Source organism: Microtus oregoni, unplaced genomic scaffold (assembly GCF_018167655.1).
Source record: "Microtus oregoni isolate MIOR12 unplaced genomic scaffold, Mior012 000154F_ref0000087, whole genome shotgun sequence".
In the NCBI taxonomy this organism is placed as follows: domain Eukaryota; kingdom Metazoa; phylum Chordata; class Mammalia; order Rodentia; family Cricetidae; genus Microtus; species Microtus oregoni.
The window spans coordinates 609-21288 of NW_024544809.1; the positions used below are offsets into that span (position 1 = coordinate 609).

At 46.0% G+C, this 20680-nt stretch overlaps 1 protein-coding gene across 1 annotated transcript in view; it reads left to right on the forward strand.

The window, feature by feature from the left end:
- Positions 1-2893: 2893 nt before the first annotated feature.
- The window catches only part of LOC121445051 (inactive phospholipase C-like protein 1), a gene marked incomplete at its 5' end in the record, with an annotated part of 45871 nt that continues 28084 nt past the window's right edge, over positions 2894-20680 (forward strand). The window contains 3 exons of the mRNA XM_041647034.1: positions 2894-3097; positions 13912-13987; positions 15976-16085. Of these exons, the coding sequence (XP_041502968.1) occupies positions 2894-3097; positions 13912-13987; positions 15976-16085 (390 nt within the window). The remainder of the gene's footprint in view (positions 3098-13911; positions 13988-15975; positions 16086-20680) is intronic.

Genomic DNA, 20680 nt, shown 5'->3' on the forward strand with positions numbered 1-20680 from the left:
TCAAGATCAGGTTTTCTGCATCAGGCAGGACCACGAGACTTACACTGGATGGCTGTGTGAGAGCTGAGTGGAAGCCGGAAGTGAATGCCCAGTGGACAGGAGAAACCCAGCGTACCTTTTCCTTCCTCGTGATGCATCAGCAGAGATGCAAAACACCCTTTCCACATGACTTACCCTAGTTCCCCGAGGATAGCATTTTAAAGACCCGAGTGGACAAGTGCCCCCCCCCCCCGCCCAAGAGCTTACGTTGCAAAATGAGAATCATTTAGCTTATTTTATTCCTTTAATTAGCGTTTTTTCTAACAAGACTAACCCATCCAGAAGCTCTGCACTCAAGAAACCAGACACGTCAGAAGACGTTATTTCTCAGATCTTGCAGTTAATAAACGACCAAGTTAGACTTTAAACCCAAGGGTGCCTGATGCCAAAATCCACTATAATTCATGCGAAGCAGAACCATCGAGCTGTGCCTTTGTGAAATCTTAATATTAACTCCAAGAGAACTTCTTCAAATAACCAAATGGAGGGAAAGTACGGTATGAAACCCACAGCTTAGCACCTGAGGTCAGATTAGGTTTATGTTTGACTCAAAGAGGTTTGCTTAACCCCTTTGTCAAAACTAGGCTCCAAATATGCTATTATCATTTATATAATCTTTCCTTACATAAAGTCAACATTATTATGAAGCCCTATGTTAGATTACCTATGAGCAATTTCTATACCTCGCTGTGTTAGAAGTCGGTCCTATGTATTTCTGGGTAATTCCTTTTTTTTTGTTGTTTTTGTTTTTTGTTTTTTGAGACAGGTTTCTCTGTAGCTTTGGAGTCTGTCCTGGAACTAGCTCTTGCAGACCAGGCTGACCTCGAATTTGCAGAGATCCACCTGCCTCTGCCTCCTGAGTGCTGGGATTAAAGGCATGCACCATCACCTCCCGGCTTTTTGTGTAATTCATAAACCACAGCCTCTATTCCATATCTGCAGAGTACATCCTGAGAAGTATTTGGCCGTGGTGATGGCTCAGCCGGAAGAGTACTTGCTGAACAGGCAAGGCCTGGGGTTCAGATCTTTAGAACTGACTTAGGAGCTGGGTGTTGTGGCAACCCTCCTGGGATCCCAGTGCACGCAAGAGGCTAAGACAGGGAGGGGGCTCACGGGAGCAGGATGGTGAGATAGATCCCTTAAGCCCAGGATTCCTGGATCGAGTAGGAGACCCTGCCTCAGTCTATGATGAGTGATCTGAGAAGACACCCAGGTCTATGCATACATGCCCCTACACATAGAAACACACACACACACACACACATGTATGCACACCACATGCACATCCGCAAAAGAAGATCAGTTTCTAAGGCTTTTGCAGGCAGTGTTCATAATTCATGGTTTCCTAACAAAATAGTTTGGATAAAGGATTATTTAGAGGGTAATCTGTAAAAATAAATAAATAAATAAAAGCACCCTGGTAATTAATAAATTCCTGAGACATCCGGTAGGTTAGAGGATGAGCATTATTAATAAACGTGAAGCAGCCATAACTTCTATCCCGAGTTACACGCCAGCATCGAGCACGTTCACAACAGCCTTGGAGCGCCGAAAATGTGCCGCTGTCTCATTAAGGAAAAGAAATTAAAAAACACCTTCCATCATGTGATTTACCCAAGAGTGAGCCCAGATTTGAATTAGCGACTTCTTTCCCCCTTTGTCTTCTGTCCTTCCTCTGTCTGTCATATGAACTTGACTCTTAGACTGTCTATCTGGTGAGTCTGTCTGTCTGTCTGTCTGTCTCTCTCTCTCTCTCTGTGTGTGCCCCTGTGTATGTCCGTCCCCGTATGCCCCCAATGAAGAGCTTTTGCTGTGTGTTAATTGAACAGCACAGACAGCATCACATGGTAAGGCTGGGAGACTTGACAGAAAGCTTTAATAGAGTTTTACAAGGGATTCAGTCACTAACTGCATCTGATGCAGCTGACTCAGACAGCAAGCACACAAAGGCTATCAAGCAATGCCCATAGTTGTCTTTAACATGTATGCCAGATGTTCATTTTATAAGGTTGCTTTCAACCTGCTTGCTGTTTCCAGCATCTATCACCATAACATATATACATACATGTGTTACCACCCTTGGGTGTATGGAAGAGAAGAAAATTTCAGATTAAGCTATGAATCAGCTTAGGTGTAAAAGTTGATTATATGTGACATCAACAAGTAAGGTTGGTTGTTACATTACTTCCTTAGAAGCAGGATACGCAGAAGGCTATTAGTCCTAAGTAGCCTCAAGGAATATTACTAACTCTGGCTCTGAAGCCCAACCAAAGTTCTAGTCTCTTTGAATAGAAGAGATATTTTCATAATATTATAGCAGCACAGTTTTGTTAAAGATCATGATGCCAATGAAGAAGATGCCCGTACAATGCATTTTCTGTGGGCAAGGGACATTTCTAATGGGATGATAAGGTGATCTTGCTGGTCGATCAGATGGAGTCAGGTGAGCAATGATAGCCGCAGCCTTGAGATGCTAAGAGAGATGGCCGACCATCCCCTAGCGGGATGCTTTTCTGAGTTCGAATGAAGGGTTCCTATCTCGGCAGTGCTTGTGTGTTTATGGATTCAGTTGCTATGTTTGAAAAGCATGGAGCAGCCTGGAGTCATAATCTCCTTTGTTTTTGATGGATGTCTATGGCCATTGGTAAACACTAGGACCAACGGCTCAGGCTGAGGCTGTGAGTCAGTGATCTGTGTTCCTTCTGCTTGTCACAGCAGTTGGGGTTGGCTGTGGTCCAGGCTGCTCTTCACGGCACTTGTCTCTAAGGGTGTAACTTGGCGAACGTACTTGAGCGTGAACCGGGAACGCAGCGCCCTGCGGCCAGACGGGTGACTCTCTGTTTTCTCCTCGTAGAACGCCATAGTATCTGTTAAGGAGCTGTGTGGACTCCCTCCGATTGCCAGTCTGAAGCAGTGCCTGTTAACCCTGTCCTCTCGTCTCATCACCAGTGACAGTGCCCCTTCCGTGTCTCTTGTGATGAAGGACAGCTTTCCTTACCTGGAGCCTCTGGGTGCCCTGCCAGACGTGCAGAAGAAGATGCTGGCCGCATACGACCTGGTAGGCTATGACTGTTGCAACTTTCCGTTTCTTCCCCCGCGTCTATGGGAAGCCCTAAAAGCAAAGGTTCTTGGGTAGTCCTCCAATGACCAGGGCAGTGACTGCCTCTCAAATGTGGCCGGAGGTGGCAGCCAGAGCTCACTATTCAGTAACCATCAAGCCCTGGTGAGACCGCTGGGGACATATGGCAGATTGGGCAGTCCCTGCTCTGACAAAGGGTAAATGACTTCTCCAGTCCTCGGAAGCACGCCTCCTTTTCTTCTGGATGATGTTCCTGAGGGGGAGAGACTCTGCTCTCAGGGCTGATCAGTGATGGATGAGCCAAGAGGCTCGCCTGGATGCCGTTCTAAGCTGATGATGCTCTTTTCTGACTATGTAATAGAATTTACGTAGTGATTAGATTTGGGGATAACTTTATTTCTGTGTTTCGTGCCGTAAACAAAATTAAAAAGCAAATGATAAAATAGATAGCAAAGCTGATTAGGTATAAATAAACATCTTGGCTGGAGGAGAGCTTGCAAGCCAGCCAGAGGAGAAAGGTGTAGAAGCGCCTTACGTCAGTCAAAATTAACTTCTCCCCTATGCGATGCATGAAATTGTCAGATACTAGGTTAAAGCGAAATAAAAACTAAAATACTGTATCTTTTAAACAGCAACCCGATTATAGCTTAAAATGCAAACTTTCATTCAGAAATTTAGACAGCAATTATCTGGGGGATTTTTTTCTTAACCAAGTTCTTTGGTGCCTTGGTTCCTTTTATTTGTCTCTTCTTCTTTTCCTAGAATATAGCCCTTAGCTTCAAGGTCCAAATGGCTACCCACACTCTGCTTGCAACATCTGCATTCCACTCATCAGGAACGATCTGAGAGGACACATCTTCCTTCTTTTATTTTCTGGAATTATAGACAAAAAAAATATTACTTTTCTTTCCTGTTCATCAGCCTGGAGTTGTTACACAGCCACCGTTAATTGCAAAACGTAATCTAAAATGTCATTTCCAGGGGACTAAAATCCTTGTCTTCTATTGCTAAGAAGTAGGAGAGACAGGCCATCAGGCGACAGCACAGACTCTGCCCCAGAGGGCGGCAGGCAGCTCCTTTCCTGAAATGCCATTAAAGCAGCACATCTAGCTTTAAAACACATTTCCAATTAGATAAGTGAATGTATTAAACTAAGCATGGTGGTGTGCCCTGTAGTCTCAGCGACTCCAGGAAACTGAGTCAAGGCAGTTGCTTGAGCCCAAATGATCAAGACTGTCCAGTCGTGAGAAAACAATGAGACCCCACGTCTTGAAAGTAATGTATGAGATAGTCCCCTACCTACCATTAAGTCATCAGCTGTGCCCTGCCGCTTTAACCGTGGTGCTTCCAATCACAAATGTAAGAAGACCAGGGGCTGCAGAGATAGCCCAGAGAGCAAAGTGTTTACTATGCAAGCGTGAGATCTTGAGTTGGAATTCCCAGTGCCCGCTTAAAATGCCATGTGAGACCACACACATCTGTGACCCCAGCGCTGGGGGGTGGAGAGAAGCGGAGGCCTGGAGTGGTCTGGCCTTCCTTTGAGCCCAGTCAGCACCAGGTTCCGTAAAAGATGTGCCCGCTTCTCAAAATATGAATAGAGTGCAATGTTAATCTGCAGTCTTTGCCTCTGTATGCAAGGATGCGCGCGCGCGCGCGCACACACACACACACACACACACACACACACAAAGGAGAATCGAAGACAACTGATACTTTTATGCCGCACACCGCGGCCCCCATCTGTGCTCTATGCGCTAGAACCCAGTTCGCGAGCTTCGGGCAAGGGGCTGGAGGTTGAAGAAACACACGCAGAGACAGACCAACACACGGACCTCCAATCACTGGTACAAAAGCCCTTCTTTAATAGCACCATGGAAGCTTAAATACCCTGCAGTCAATGGCCAACAGGTGAAAATCCCATCCTCTGATCCTCTAGGCTAGGCACAGCTTCTAGTAACTTCAATTAGAAGGCTATAGCAGGGAAGAGCAGCTGAAGGCCAGGACTCACTTTTATTTCCCAGCCTACAGTGCAAAAATAAATTGCTATCTACATTGTTGGAGAGACGTTGGATAAAGCAACTTCAAATGCTTGTTCATTTAACCTATGTGTTTCTTCTCTTTAGATTTGTTAGGGTTTATAGATCTTCATAATGTTGGTAAGGAGGAATGAGCTAAAATACAGACAGGAACCTAGGAACTGGAGAGATGGCTCAGTAGTTCAGAACCGTCTCTGTCTTCGCAAAGAAGCCAGGGGTACCGTTCCCAGCGCCTCCTTGGAAGCTCACATCTGTTTATAACTCCAGCTCCTGGGGATCCCACGTCCTCTTCTGGCCTCCATGGGCACCAGCACCCATGTGACATAATTTATACAGCTACACAGCTAAACATAAAATATTTTTTTAAAGGCTAGGAATCCACCAAATGGGCTCCCTTTAAGAAGCTGTCAAAGTCAGTTGTCTAGCGGCACAGTAAGGGTGGAGGATAAAGCAAGACGCCTCGTGAAGCAGTCTGGTTATAATCATGTATGTACATGTGAGATTTACACGGCATTTGTATGAATATGCACATGCAAAGCACATAGGATGCTAGGAAGACATTAACAGTGCTTTTGTTTGTTGCGAGTGAATTTTATTTTCTTATTTCTTCTTTTCTACATTCTGCTTCCTGTATTTACCAAATATTCTTTAACAAACACCATGAATTTTATAATTGAATAAAATAACTGTCAGTTAAGAAAAGGCTGATATTTTGCCATTAAAAATAACTGGGAGAAAGGCATCTGGCATAAACATCTTCTAAATGAAAGGGGAGAAGTGCCACTGGGTACACCCTGCACACAAACGCTGGGCTGGGGCCAGACAGGGGGAGGCTCGCCTGCTGCCTGTGTCGCATTTTTTTTTTAAATCAATTTTTCATCATAAAAGTGGGGATTGAAAGCTGTTCGGTGAATAGGTATAATTGCCATCTAAGAGGTGAAATTAGGGTACTAGTTGCCATAGAGACAGACAGTAGACATCACTTGTTCCCTTGTAAGCTAAGACAGGAAAATAAGCCATTTGGAGGGCAGTCAGCCCCGAGAGCTGGGTCTGCGTTGAGCCAGGATGGCTCCTTCGTTGTGGTCGGGAAGTGCTGCCTCACATCCTGAGTGTCTGATGGTGTCATGTCCTTGCCATTTTACTTGATAAGCCCAAATATTAATATTAGCCTTTCTCTCATCTCTGTTTTTAAAACGCGGCAGAGCTGGACTTATACAAAACTGAAATGGCTTATAACAAAAAAAAAAACATAAATACTTAAATGAAGTCCAGTTATAATTCTCCATGGAAATAGCTTCTCATTTCGGTAGGAAATGGAGGGAAAATAACCTGCTCCAAATAGTGCAACTTGTACAGCCAGTTCGCTGCATCTTTTGATGGCGCTCAGGCTGAGGCGGGATGGCTACGATGCCACTGGCCTTGAGGAAGGAAATGTCATTGTCGCTCTGTGGAACTGTGTTCTCTCGTTGGGCATCTTGTTTGCCGTTCATGAGTGTCTGTGTTTGTTTGGAAAAGGTTTCCTGAGATATTGTCCAGACCCAGAGCAATCAATCATGTAAAAACATGGACGGGATCTTTCACAACGATCAAATTCTGTGGTGTCTTCTGATATAAATAAGTTTGAAAGTGCTGACTGACGTCATCAGGGGGGCTCTGTGATCTAACACCTCCGCAGCCTTTACCGCTCCTCCCGCTCCCCCCAGACCACACTGGTTCTGGCTCCAGGCCGTCGTGAACCACACTGCCTTTGTCCTTGGGATGTCCTTTCCTTCCCTGGAAAGTTGAACCTTATCTCTTCATTCTTAGCTGATCATTTCCTGAGAGACCCTTCCCCAACTATTAACCCATCTGCCCCTCCATCTCCTAGGTGTTTTCCCACCACGTTTTATAAAACAAGTTTTATTAAGAAAGCATCATTTGTTGACTGTGTGCACTGCATCAGTTTGCTTCCTTTTTTGACGTACCTGTGTCTATGTCCTTAGTCTTAGCCTTCGTCAAGGGACAAACACATTTTGGGTACCTTTTCTCTGCAGGGTGCCGTGTGACATGCTAGGGGTTGGCCTTCCCAAGTGGGTGGCTCTAACAGGAAGGCAAAACTTACAACGAAGAGGGGGTGCACGGAGACACACAGCTGAGAGAGACCAGTGGCTACTTTTTGTCCTGAGGCGGACTCTAAAGACTAATGAGACTTCATGGGGACCCGCGGGGCACCTTCTGCACCTCAGCCACCCCACCCTGGCTTCCCTGGCCCTTGGCAGAATTGTATTTGCAAATAAGTAGGAAAGGAAGCAGCTTTAGGTGCTCTTCTCTCTGGATGGCTGAGTGTCTACGCTTCTAATGTTTTGCCAGCCTAATTTTTCCTGCATAGTTAAGAAGCATTCGCTTGATATATTCGAACTTTTTATGGGTTTTAAATTAATATGGGAGATCTTTTGGGTCACTAGTGTCCTGAACGCACCATTCAGAGGGGGATTAGATATCAAGGACTCCAGCTGTAAAATGCCCACCAGAGCATTCTTCCAAGGTGACTTCTGGGCTGAATTATTTAACACTAGCCTAAAAGTTAACTAACTCAACTCTGGCAAGAACAACAGAATTTCTGGTGGTGAAGATGCTGAGCACTCTAGCGAGCACACATTGAAGGTTAATGGTTTACAAAGTGGGTTTGGTTGTGATTTGGAAAGCAGGTTGTGCTGGCGCAAGAAGAAACACAGCAGCAAGAAGGAATTAACCACCATCTAATCGTACTTGGCAGCTGAACTAGTGGAGAATATCACAATTAGGCTAAGAATAATGGGTTGGATAACTATATTGTCTTGTTAGTGTTATTACCAAAAGATAGCTTCAAGATGGAAAGACATTGTCTGTAGTTTCCTAAAGTAGCACGTAGCATCTCTCTCTCTCTCTCTCTCTCTCTCTCTCTCTCTCTCTCTCTCTCTGTCTGTCTCCCTTTTTCCACATACATGCACATGCGCACACACCACACACACACACACACACACACACAGGACTCTACGTGCTTGCAGAGGTCAGAAGAGCATGTTGGATCTGCTGGAGCTTGAGTTACAGAGGCTGAGAGCTGTCTGACTTGGGTGCTGGAATCCACATTCGAAGGAAGCAGCATGTACCCTTAATGCTGACCCCTCTCTCCAGCTCCCCTCTCTCTCCCCACAATATAATTTTGCTTATTGAAACTGAGGTTGAAATAAGTAAATAAATCAAAGGTATTCTCCTCCCAACATTGTCTCATTATAAGGTTTGCGTAAATTTTTTTTTATTGGTTTGAAAACCAAAAAGTGCATTGGTTTGCACAGCGGTAGAACTTGGGAAACTAGCTATGGACTTGTATGTGCTTGCTAGAGCTGGTTATTTCAGAACAATAAAGTTAGGACATAGAAACCCCCCCCCCCCTCAGGGACAGCAATGCCTTCTGACACATTTTAGGGGCGTTGTATATGATGGGATAATCACTGTCATCTGAAGGGGCCACCATTTCTACCTGGTACCGGGTTTCTGACAACATTGACTATCAAGGCTGCATCGACAAACGGTAATTTCAGGGTGTTTATTTGGCCTGACACGCGTGCATCCTTGTTTGACCTCGTGTTCCTTGCTTCTCAAATTCTTGGAACACTTTGGCGAAAGGCAGTCAGTGCGGTAGTCAAATTGGCCTGGAAATTGCAGAGAGATTTCGTGTGATGGTTAATTGTGATTGTCAGTCTGATTGGAGTAAGGAAGACCAGGGGCAGGAATGGGGTTCAGCTTTGGATCTATCTGTCAGGATTTTTCCAACGAAGATTAATTAAAGGTAACAATCCCTTGTGGGTGAGTGGTATTATTCCATAAGCCCAAACTGAATCAAAAAGGAAGAAGAAAAATGCTGGCTCATGCCAACATCTCCCTCTTCGGGCTTTCTGGTCTCTCAGGAGGGGAGCAAGCTTCTTCACAGTCCCTTCCGTGACGGGCTGTCCTCCTCCACAAGAGCCAAACCCAAACAACCAGAGCACTTCATAAAATCTCCTCACGTGGTGTTTTCTATGAATGAGATAAATCGTAATAGGAGCCGAGCCAACACTGATATTTCAAGCAACTTCTCAAGATTTGTTGATAGCTGCTTTGGAAACAGAAGGACGGGAACAGCACAATGTCCCTTTCTGAAGAAAGCAGGCATGGCAGTGGAATTGTCACCAGAAGGGAGGAGACACGGTCTGCTGTGCTCAGGTTCCTGCACCATCATAAGTCAGGCTGGGGAATGTGGCTCACGGCCAGCCCTGGTACAGGGACATCGTTGCCAACACGGGAGGTGTCATGAGCTTCTGGGCAGCTGAGAGGTGTTCTGAGTTTTATATTTGATGATATTTCCTGGAGAGTTGGCCATCTTCACAGGACTGAATGCTAAAAGAGAAAGACGCCAGTCTACAAAAGATGCTTGTATGCGTCCCATTTAACAGAAAGCACTGAAAACTAAGAAAAACGGTCCTTCACGATGTCATCTATCACGAAGGCATCATGAGAATCAAACTTTGCCGTGGCTGTGTCTCCTTCCAAACAGACTCAACCATGACACACGTCAGTCACAAGAAAGAGTCCTCCTATCTAGTCAGGAAACCCACATGTAACAGCAAGCCTATCTTCAAACGTGTTGAGTTTGAGAGCGTTCGACTCTGACTTTCAGCAATTCAACCAGCTGACCCACTGTGCAACCAGAGAGCTGAGACCTGGTTTGGGACTAGAAGGAAGACAGTAGCTAGATAGGTCTTAGGGGAGAGCACAGAAATAGAACCGAATAGCTTCTTGAATTGTCCCAAGCCGTAACCTGTCTAGAGTTCCCGCTCCTTTCTTAAAAAGTAGGGGTGTGGGTAAAAGCTTCTCTAGCGAGATTGCACAGGAGGACTCTTTCTCGTGACTGGCGTGCGTCACGGATGGAGTCTGTTTGGAAGGAGATGCAGCCGTGGCAAACTTGATTCTCGTGATGCCTTCGTGATGGATGACATCGTGAAGGACGAAGGGACAGTCCCCAACTTGTCCTTGCCGTAGAAACCCAACCTTTAACACGGGTTGCAGCGTAACTCGTAAGCTGGGCTGTTAACCCATAACTCATAAGTATTGTGCTGTTTCCAATACCTGTATTCTAGGCTCCATTGTTTCCTCTAACCCTGTGCCTTTATGCGAGCCAGCTTTCAGATCTGGTTGGGTTTTTTTTTTTGTTGTTGTTTTTTGTTCGTTTGTTTTGTCTACAAAGAGGCATTGTCCACGATAAACTATTCTTAAAGTGGCTCTGAGAAGAAAGTTACATGTTACTCTGAATTTCAGTGGAATTCCAGAGAAAACTGGTGTCCATGGGGATTTTTGAGTCGTGACAGGATGAAAACTTACTATTCAATCGGTTCAGCTTCTCTGTCGAATCTAGGAGACGCAATCTCACAGCAGGATTCCTGGTCCTCCGGCCCTCACGATATTTCTGCCCCCTCTCCTGTGATAGTCCCTGAGTGTTACATGTAGAAACTGGGTTATAGGTATGTCGAGTGGGGGTGGGCACCAATTTCTCTCTGTTTTGACCGGCAGCAGCTGGCTGTCATGGTCTTATGCTACAAATAGAAACCTCCTTGTTGAGGGGTGAGATCTATACCGCTCAGGCTGGGCCTGAACACAGGATGTGCAGGCCCGACTGGGCCTGGAGGTTGTATACACGGCAAGCGGGTAAGGTCAGGAGACAAAAGGGGCCTTGGCTACCATGGGTGGTGAGCGCCCAGCAGTCAGCAACAGTGGGAAGCTGTGGTGACAGCCAGGCCCACGGAAGTAAGAGACAGCTATTTCTGGCCCTTAGGACTCTTCTGCATCTGCCCTTGTCTGGAGCTGTTGCCTGGCAGAGAGGAAGTTGGGACACTAGAGCCCAGCAGGGAGGGAACCATGGGGAGGCTGTTCGCTCTACTGAACCCTCTGAGATCCCTGTTGGCGGCTCCCTTGCAAGGATGATCTCAAGAGAAGTTAGAAGGCAGGAGAGCATTGTGTGCTACTGCTCACAGCTCAGCCTCCCTCACCCGAGCCCTCACCTGAGCCCGAGTGGGAAGGGCAAGTAGAGTACTCAGCACAAATCGTACTTAGTCTGTAAAGATCGCGAGAATATTCTCATCATAAGCTGTATATACAGACTAATGCCTTAGCCTAGACATAATCAGATGCATCAGAAGTAGAAGCAGGTGTAGCATCTCCCAGTGTTCTGAGTGTGCCTGGCAGATCTGATGGAGTTGTCCTTGTTGTTCAGCTCACACTGTGCCTGGGGAAGTAATGATGGCGAGTGTCTGTCCAGCAAGCGGCTGTTTACCTGAGCCTGTGAGGTTGCTTTCGCTTCCTCTGTTGGAGCAATAAAATAGAAACGGAGCCACTTTCCCGCTCTGCTCTGTAGCCCTTTGCAGGTTGAGATACCCTGGAAGAGACACTGGAGTGGCGACTGCCTTTCAGCTTCTTCCCAGCACGAAGTTCATTTCTTTCCTCGCGATACCCTGGCAACCATATTGGGAACGCAGGGCTTTAATTCAGCAAGGTAGCCCCATCAATCGTTCCAGATAAAACAAAGGTTAAAAATCAATCTTGTTTCATCTCACACATCAGATATCTATGTAGTACACCCCACTTCGTGCCATAGGGACTATGAACCTCATGCCTTGAAAACCACGATTGTGGACCACTGGGATTGATGACGGAGGCAAGTCAGCTACGAAGCGGCAGTGATGGGTACAGGATATTTGATGTCTTTAGGAAGGGATAATGATACTGAGAGGAGAGATTACCAGTGAGGAGAAAGAGAACAGAGACCAGGCTGTTTCCTAGAGGCGTGGAAATGGGAAAGGAAATGGGAACCCTAGGAGGAGGATGGTAAGTTGCGTCTAACCGCCGAGCTGTGAAGACTGAGAACCGGGGGAGGGGGGGCGGGGGGGGGGGACAGATGCTGGCCAGGGCTAACGTCTGACAGGCACAGTAAGTCCTACCCAGAGTCAAAGCGCTGAACGCCCACTGGCTTGCTAGGGGATGAGGGCGGCTCTTGCATCGTTTCCTCAGCGGCTTTGTTGGAAATGTTTAAGTTAAGAGATGACGAGACTAGAGAGAGGTAGGATCCATACATGGCAGATAAGGGGATCATTAGAGAGGGGTCTCCTGGAGATGTGGGGAGAAATGGTACCGGCAGTCTGGAGAGACGAGCCAGAGATGGAGAAGAGGACTCTTCCATCTTAGCTGTCCCAGAGGCAGTGGCACTATCAGATGCAGGAAATGTCCTCTTGTCAGCACAAAGGGGATCTTTAGTTAAAAAAAACGAAAACAAAAACAAAACCCGCAAATCAACAGACAGGGATTCTTACTAGAGAATGATGCTACATTTTCTTGTTTGAGTGTACGACCCACACAGATGCAAGTCATCTCAGTTAACATACTAGCGAAGGAACTTATCGGTCATCTTCTTTAAAGGCTTTCCCCCCCTCAAAGAACAGATTAAATCTGGTTGTAATGGGTCATGTGTCTGGCCTTGTGTGTGTCTGTGGGTTAAAGTAGGTACACTCCTGTGTGTGAGCCTGTGCCCTCTCAGGTGGGCATGACGGGGACAGGCAAAATCAAAGAAGTGGTAGCCCAAAGTGGAAACAGGTTGTGTGCCAGGAATGGGGATTCTACGTCTAGCGCCATCATAAATTAATTCCGTTCCACCGATCAGGAGTTCTAACCTTATCGTTTCCGAATCTACAAAAGAGAGGGCTTGCCCTGTGATGGCTGTAATTCCTTAAGCTTTAAAACCCATCCATATTTTAAAAGTCTGAAATGGATTAGGTGGATTTCCGTTACTATAGCAGATACCTGAGATCAGTTTATAAAGAGAAGTGGCCCAGCGGGACTCCCAACTTTAGAGGTTCTGGGGTACAGGGAGGCAGACACATTGATCGCTGGTCTCTAGGCGAGTGCTGCCTGGCAACAGACGGGGCACTTGGCAGACTCAGCCATTTACCTCATGGCTGGAAGGGAAAGAGAGGAAGGGATCCCATCCCATAGCCCATTGAAGATCGTACTCCAGTGTCCTGAAGACATCCCAGGAGGCTTCCCCCACCTGCTGTGAACACTTTCCTGGGAGCAACCTTTAATACACAGGCCTTGGGGCACAGTTAAGATCCAGACAGTGGCAGCTGTGTTAAATGTGGGGTTTGTCCAACCTCCATGAATGTTTCTCTTGCCGGAATCTTCTCTCCTCTTCTTTCTTGCTCTTTTGCCCTGGCTGGTATGAAACTCACCGCGTAGTCCTGATTGATCTTTGCTAGGTAAACAGGCTGGCTTTGAACTTGTGGTCACTCTCTTGACCCTGCTCTCCACAGGCCGTGGTCAGAGGCATGGAGCCCTCCACTAGACACCATTCCTTGGAAATAGAAGGTGTTCATGTAAATGAGCACTTTGGTGCCATCTAAACCTTCACAGGTCTTATGGTGTTGATTACTGATTTATCATTTATATCCAGTTATTCAACAATTAATATTTTGTATCTATTGCATGTCTGGTATGTTACACAGCTGAGGCCATCGTAAGAAAGACGACTCCGGTCTCAGTGTCTGGGTGAGCACTGGGGCAGAGATTTCCCCACCTCTCCCCATCTTTCACGACGGCCCCTCGCTCCCGGATGTCTTTGCGAAGCCTCTCTATGCACTGTCTTCCCAACGAGTCAGGTCAAGGGTTTCTAACAACTACTGTTTGATGTTTTTTTTTTTTTTTTTTTTGTGGCAGATGATTCAAGAGAGCCGGGTCGTCATAGAAACGGCAGACACCGTCCAGGAAAAGATTGTCCAGTGTCAGAAAGCAGGTAATATTGTTTTCTACTTTGTTTAGAAACCACAATGACAAGCCAGGTCTTAAAACTAAACCCTTTCACCGCACTGTTTAGAGTTTAAGTTATACTCGGTTTTGTCCGGTAAAGGAGAGCTTAGGTGATGCTGGTGATATTTGTGTTTAGGAGGGTGGTGTTCAAAGATGCCAAGAGACGAGGGTTTATGAATAAACCCTTCTGGTTGTGATCCTCTGAAAGCCTCCACTGCTAGCGGAGAAGCTGTGGTTCTGTGTGACTCTTTAAAGCCCACTTCGTAGTTAGGATTGGAGCCACGGTCCTGTTTCCTTCTGAGTTTTTGCCCTTCTTCCTCGTTCTCACGTTAGATTCGTACTTTCTCTAGGAATGGGAGAGGTCACGTGACTGTGAGCACCCACCTGGGTTTGTTTGTGCCCACTTTATATCTATACCACAGAGCTTGTGTTTCTTGGATCCAGGGGCTCCTCCGTCCACAGGGATGAGGAGGAGAGAGACAGGGCAGAGCTGGCAGCTGCTCTCTCTCTCCCTGTTCTTATGTTTGAAGTACGAGCCCTGTCTTACCCGGTCTTCATGGCGACTGAGCATGATGTCCCGTTTACAGAAGGGACATGTGAGAGGCTGGGGACTCATCCGAGGTCTCAGTGTCAACCCAGAACAGAGTGGACTCCTGGACACAGACTAGCAAATCTGTGCTATTTACTAGGCTGGCCAGCAAGCGACCTTAGATGTTTTAATTGACAGGAAACACGAAAATCAAAATTCCCAATGCATACAGGAGCTCCGTCCCAAGTCTGCAAGCTTTGCATGCCTTGACCCATTTGATCTTCACCATGGTCCCACTCCACGGCACCCATTCCCACCCTTTCACCATGAGGAGAGCCAAGCCCTGAGAGTCTCCGGGGCTAGCGCAGACTCAATTAGTGCGTGGGTGAACTGTGTTCCTCCTGGCTCTCACGGGCTGTGTCTGGTATACAAGCACCAGCTAAGCCAATGTGGTTTTAGCCTACAATAAGAAAAGCCGCCCAGAACAAAAACAAGCGCCAATCCTTACCCAGTGTGAGCTGTTGGAAGCCCAGGGAGGACCCTGTCTGTTCTGAGATGCAGCTGTCTGCATCACTCACATCCAGAAAGTTGGCTGGTCCAGCGGCCCCGCCTGGATGCCATCCTCAAGGATGAATCACCAATAAGCAGACACGAGTTAGACCGCCCACTGTGGGGCAGAGAGAGGATCCAAGCGGATTTAATTCAGCATCTTTCTTTAGACATATAAAGGGCCGGACTGTGGCTAAGACATCAGACCTCCTTGGTCTGGGGCCAGCGAGTGCCGAGGGCTAGAAGTTCTGGGGAAGGAGACCTTGGCTCAGCATCAGTCCCATCCCTCCAAAGACGGAACAAATTGTCCATAAGAGAATGCGATTCTCATCCTGAAGTTCTGAGGAAAAGGCAGCAAGAATGGATGACGGCGATGTTGTTGGTGGGCCAGAGAGTACACGGAAGGCTGCTCCCAAACGTGAAACATGGGTGCTCCCAAGATTGCTGTCTTTGAAAGGCTTTTTATTTGGGGTCCAGCCGGCTAATTGTCGTTTTACCTGCAGGGACTCCATGGCCTGCTTCATAGTCACGCGGCCGGCTCATTAGCAAACACAAGAGACGTGTTGTATACTCACGTGAGGTTATCTCTGCACCCCACACCCTTCCGTACAAAACCAGGAAAGGACAGATGAGGTCAGGAGCATCTGCCAGGAGGTTTACTTCTCATTTCCTCCGGTGTTTATCTGTGCATCCAGGCCGCTGAATGTGACATTTAGCCCCTGATTCGCTTACTCTTAGATACCTTCCCCGTGGGATCTAAATGACAAAACAGAAAGAATTCAGGGGTTTAGAAATTATGAGAGGAAACAGGAATGTGAGTTTATAGTTTGTTGGCAATATTTTCATGGTAAATACGCACGTTTTCCTCATATTCTTCATGTGTATTCTTTCCAAAGGGATGGAGTTCCACGAAGAACTTCATAATCTGGGGGCCAAGGAAGGCTTGAAAGGAAGGAAACTCAACAAGGCCATCGAGAGCTTCGCTTGGAACATTACTGTGCTGAAGGTACAGCTCCCTTGCTGCCCCTTCCCCTTCATTTCTCTCCTCTGCTCTCCAGGGCGGAGAGAAGCATCGTCAGCTAAACATGGTGATTTGAATTTTGAGCCACGAGGGGGATGATAGCCAGGTTCAGCTCTAAGTAATGGGGACGCAAAGCCTAGGCAGAACTTGCTCTGATTTTTCTTAATAGGGAAACGCAGTTCATGATGGAGGTTGAGGGGAGTACACGAGTGAGACCTGATCTTAATGCCGCGTGCATGCTTGTGTGTGTGTGTGTGTGTGTGTGTGTGTGTGTGCGCGCGCGCGCGTGCACACACGAACCCCTCCACAAGTCAATATGGCTGTTCTCATTAGTGTGAAGTCGTGCCTGATGAGGCTGGGAGGATTCCAACGTAAGACAGTTGGAACAGCCTTAGACTATGAAATTTCTGGGGCCACTTAGGATCTTTATTTTCGGAATATTCTCTATAAATGCATTTCTCTTGAAAATGTTTTGGAAGTCAGTTCCTTGAGATTCTAATGTGCTTTCTGCGGCAAATCGACTTCGGGGTTCGAAGTGAACACGCCATGTTTTATGCTTTCTTACGTAAAGGGAGAAACAACTTAGGTAATTAGGAAAACTTGCTCGGGAATTGTGCTGGGAAAATCGATGGTTGTTCATACTTAGAAAATGCCTGCTGTGTCCAGTGCCATTTAATGGCAGCTACATGGAATAATAAGTTAGTACAGCCCTTATAGCTGTCAGTATCCTTGTACAGACGAGGAGATGGAGGCATTGGGGTCCCTCAGCTTTCAGTGGTCCAGCTGAAGTGTGAATCCAGCTGTCTTTAGCCAGCTCGACAGAGCTTGCTGCCGAGCTCTGTGGAAGTTTGGAGTGAGCTGCAGGATATACTCACATCTCCTAAAGAGTCAGCCGTGAGTGCTTATGAGCTCTTACTGTGTGAGATGCGTGGCAGGCATTGGCCGAACACAGGTGATGTAGGAGATGTAGACTTAGGCCCCATTGAGTTTGCAGCCTGAGGCTGTGACACAGAGGGGCACCATTCATCCGGGGGATGGGCTTGGGCTGCAGTGTTCGAAGAAGAGCAACTAGAACTTTAGCATGAGATTCTTAAGTCTTTTCCACTTGGGAAATTGTTCCCTGAGAAGTTTTTCTGCATCCCCAGGTATATAGGTATGTGAAATGCCATATAAATCATTTGCTGGTAATAAATATAAAGATGTTTATCTTAAAATAATTATGAAATATATAATGGTACCATTTATTAAAGACAAAATCTAGCGTTCGTACTAATCAGATGGGTGTCCTTATGTGCCCTTACATAGAGAATTAAATCTTGGCTGAACATCTTCAATGTTTCTGATATTCTGATTTTATTATCAACAGTGCTAAGGCAGGCACATTGTTTTGTGTACAAAGACAGAAACATGATTAGGGCCATTTCAGAAGCTGTGGAAAACGCCGTTCTGATCCCAAGCTATAATTCATGTAATGATTGTTTTATGAGCCCAAGTTGTCAATGCAAACAGCAATTTTAAAAATCAATAATTCTCAAACAAAGCAATCCAAAAAATGTTTGCTATCTATGTGCTGAAGGAAGACAGCAGAAACAGCCGGTCTCTGTTTTCACTACTTAGGCCGTCCAGTTTCCAAAAGGAAGGAACATCTTGTACACGCAGTGAAGACAATATATAAGGTTGGATAGTCTCAATTAAAGGCTGATGTCTTTAGGTGGTGTTTGCTAATGTGACCACGTGCACGGTGTGAGCATGCGTGTTGTGTGTTCAGCACTGAGGCTGCCCTGAGGTCAGGTGACACACAATGCAGTTCATGTGTGTTTGAGGCTCCGAGTACTTTAGTTCATTGTTGTTTGTTGTGCATTGCCCACATACCGTTATGTAGCCTTACATAACATTGTGTTCCAAAGTCGAACAAATTGGGACCAATGGCATAACACAGCATTTACTATATGGAATTTAGTATAAACCCCTTTGGAAAAGCAGATGCTTCTTTGGGCTTGTTGAAGGACCAACTATCAAGAAAGGTGCTCGAGACCAGCACGCACAGCTAGGTACACACACACACACACACACACACGCACGCACGCACGTGTATATATATATATATACATATATATGTATATATATGTACACACACATACATGCTGTGGGACAATAATCTTTTATCCCGTTACTTGTACTATTTTTAATAAAATGCTGATTGGCCAGTAGCCAGGCAGGAAGTAGAGGTGGGGTAATGAGAATCCTGGGAAGAGGGAAGTGCAGTCTGGAGTCGTGACCCAGCTGCAGAGGAAGCAAGATGTGACTGCCTCACCAGAAAGGGAAGCAAGCCACGTGACTAACTCAGACAAGAATTATGAGCTAATGTCAATTATAAGAATTGGTTAATAAGGAGCCTGAGCTAATGGGCCAATCAGTTTATAACTAATGTAGACCTCTGTGTGATTCTTTAGGACTTAATGGCTGTAGAACTGGGCAGGACAGAAAAACCTCAGTCAACACATATGTGTGTATATATGTGTGTATGTATGTAGTATGCATATATTTATACCATATGTGATATACAAGGGATAGATATATATACACATAAACATATATATGTATATACATACACACACATAAATCCTCTATTGCCCTTCACCAGTTCTGCATCGGCTATGTCACATGTCCCCTTAATAGAAGAAGAGACTGAGGCTGGAATACATTTATCGTTGAGTCACATAGTTATTAGATGGCTGAGTGGAGATTTTTAATTGGTTACTCATAATCTTGGCTGTTACCCTGAACTACCGACTATAAAACTCCATCCATGTCCCCAGCCAGCCTCATACAGGGATGAGCACATGTGTGCGTAGGCTGCTGGATAGCCGTGAGGTTTCAGTCTGTAAAGAGCCAATTCTCAAAGCACAGACCTAGTATTGTGTTTGTGTTGTTCCCCTCCATTTTCCAGGCGAGACTTTTCCTCTCAGAGCGGGCTCTCTGTTTTTACTTTTCTCTGGTTGCTAACTTCCGACTAGTGCCCACTTGGTTTTCTGAGGTCTCCTTGGATGTTTGTTTGCTTTAATGACAGGAGCCGATTTCTGGATGTGACTGAGCAAATATTGAGTAGACACTCCAAGACAGATCTTTGAAAACAGAATTGATCTTCCATAATTACAGCTTGTTCCCTAGCTGTTAGCATTGCAGGCTGGGCTCAGAATCCTAAGCAATGGTAGAGGAGCTTTCCAAACGTCAATTATTTCATTGGAAATATTTTAGTATGTCTGTCATCGGGTTTAGTCAGCTTATTAATCATGTGACCGTTATCCTAGAGCTAAAAATGTTGCCTCTAAGGGATTCGGATTATTGGGTAAGAGAATGAAGCTGGGCTCTGGCCCTGCAGGAGTTGCTTTCCCATTGGGTCTGCTCCGAGAAGGACTCTTTCCCATTGGGTCTGCTCCGAGAAGGACTCTTTCCCATTGGGTCTGCGCTAAGAAGGACTCTTTCCCTGTAAACCTTCCTTAGCCCTGGAGTCCACATTCAGAGATATTATTTGCTGATGGGTCTCCAGTCTTGATATTAATTCTCTAAGTTTTAATAAATGATTGTTTTATATCTGAGTTCATTTCAGTCATTTTACCTGGATAGATTAGTAATAAGCACCTCGGCAAGACGTAATCATAGTATCTAAAAATAGTGGGCGTGGCTCAGCTTTAAAAGTCCTCAATGCCTACTGCTAAGCGTCCCTTACACGCCTGTAGGTCAGGTACTCTCCGGTATCTTGGGGTAGAGTGGGGATTTATCAATACTGGCTAAAAATAGGTGTGTTCATGTTTCTAAGGGCATTTAGTGCCAGTATAATTACCAAGTCAGAGCAAAACAGGGACAAATGAGAGCTGTGTACCCAGTGACGGTGGGTCATCAACATGGGGCTGACACGGTTTGGGACATTGGCTTTGGAGAACATTGACCTCGGACTGAAATACAAACTCTTGAGTTTATGTTTTCTGCATTTCCGCATATGATAAATTTAATAGCACATGATAAGAAAGGTAAATAAAAATGTATAGAGAGTAGGTAAATTCAGTTTGGGATCTGGTGAGAGCCCCTTCTCTGATTCCGAGGTGGTGTCTGGCTGTTGCGTCCTCTGGCAGGGTAGTATAACTGGCTGTGTCTGATGGCAGGCAGGCAGGCAGGAAGGACAGAAAGTTACGTCGAGTGTCCCTAAACGCTCTCACCAGGCTCTGATCCTGTCATAAAATATTGTATATATGTGTATGTATGTATGCATGTATGAATGAATGTAATGGGTGTTAGACGGGGGAGGGTTCCATGGTTCCTCCTGTTTGAGAGCCGGTGCCTGATTTACTGAGCCATCTCCCCTGCCCTGATAGCTGCCACCACCACCACCACCACCACCACCACCACCACTACCTCCTCCTCCTCCTCTGCCTCCTCTTCTTCTTCTTCTTTTTTGATATTTATTGAGCTTTACATTTTTCTCTGTTCTCCTCCCTGCCTCTCCCCTCCCCCTTCAACCCTCCCCCAAGGTCCCCATGCTCCCAATTTACTCAGGAGATCTTGTCTTTTTCTACTTCCCA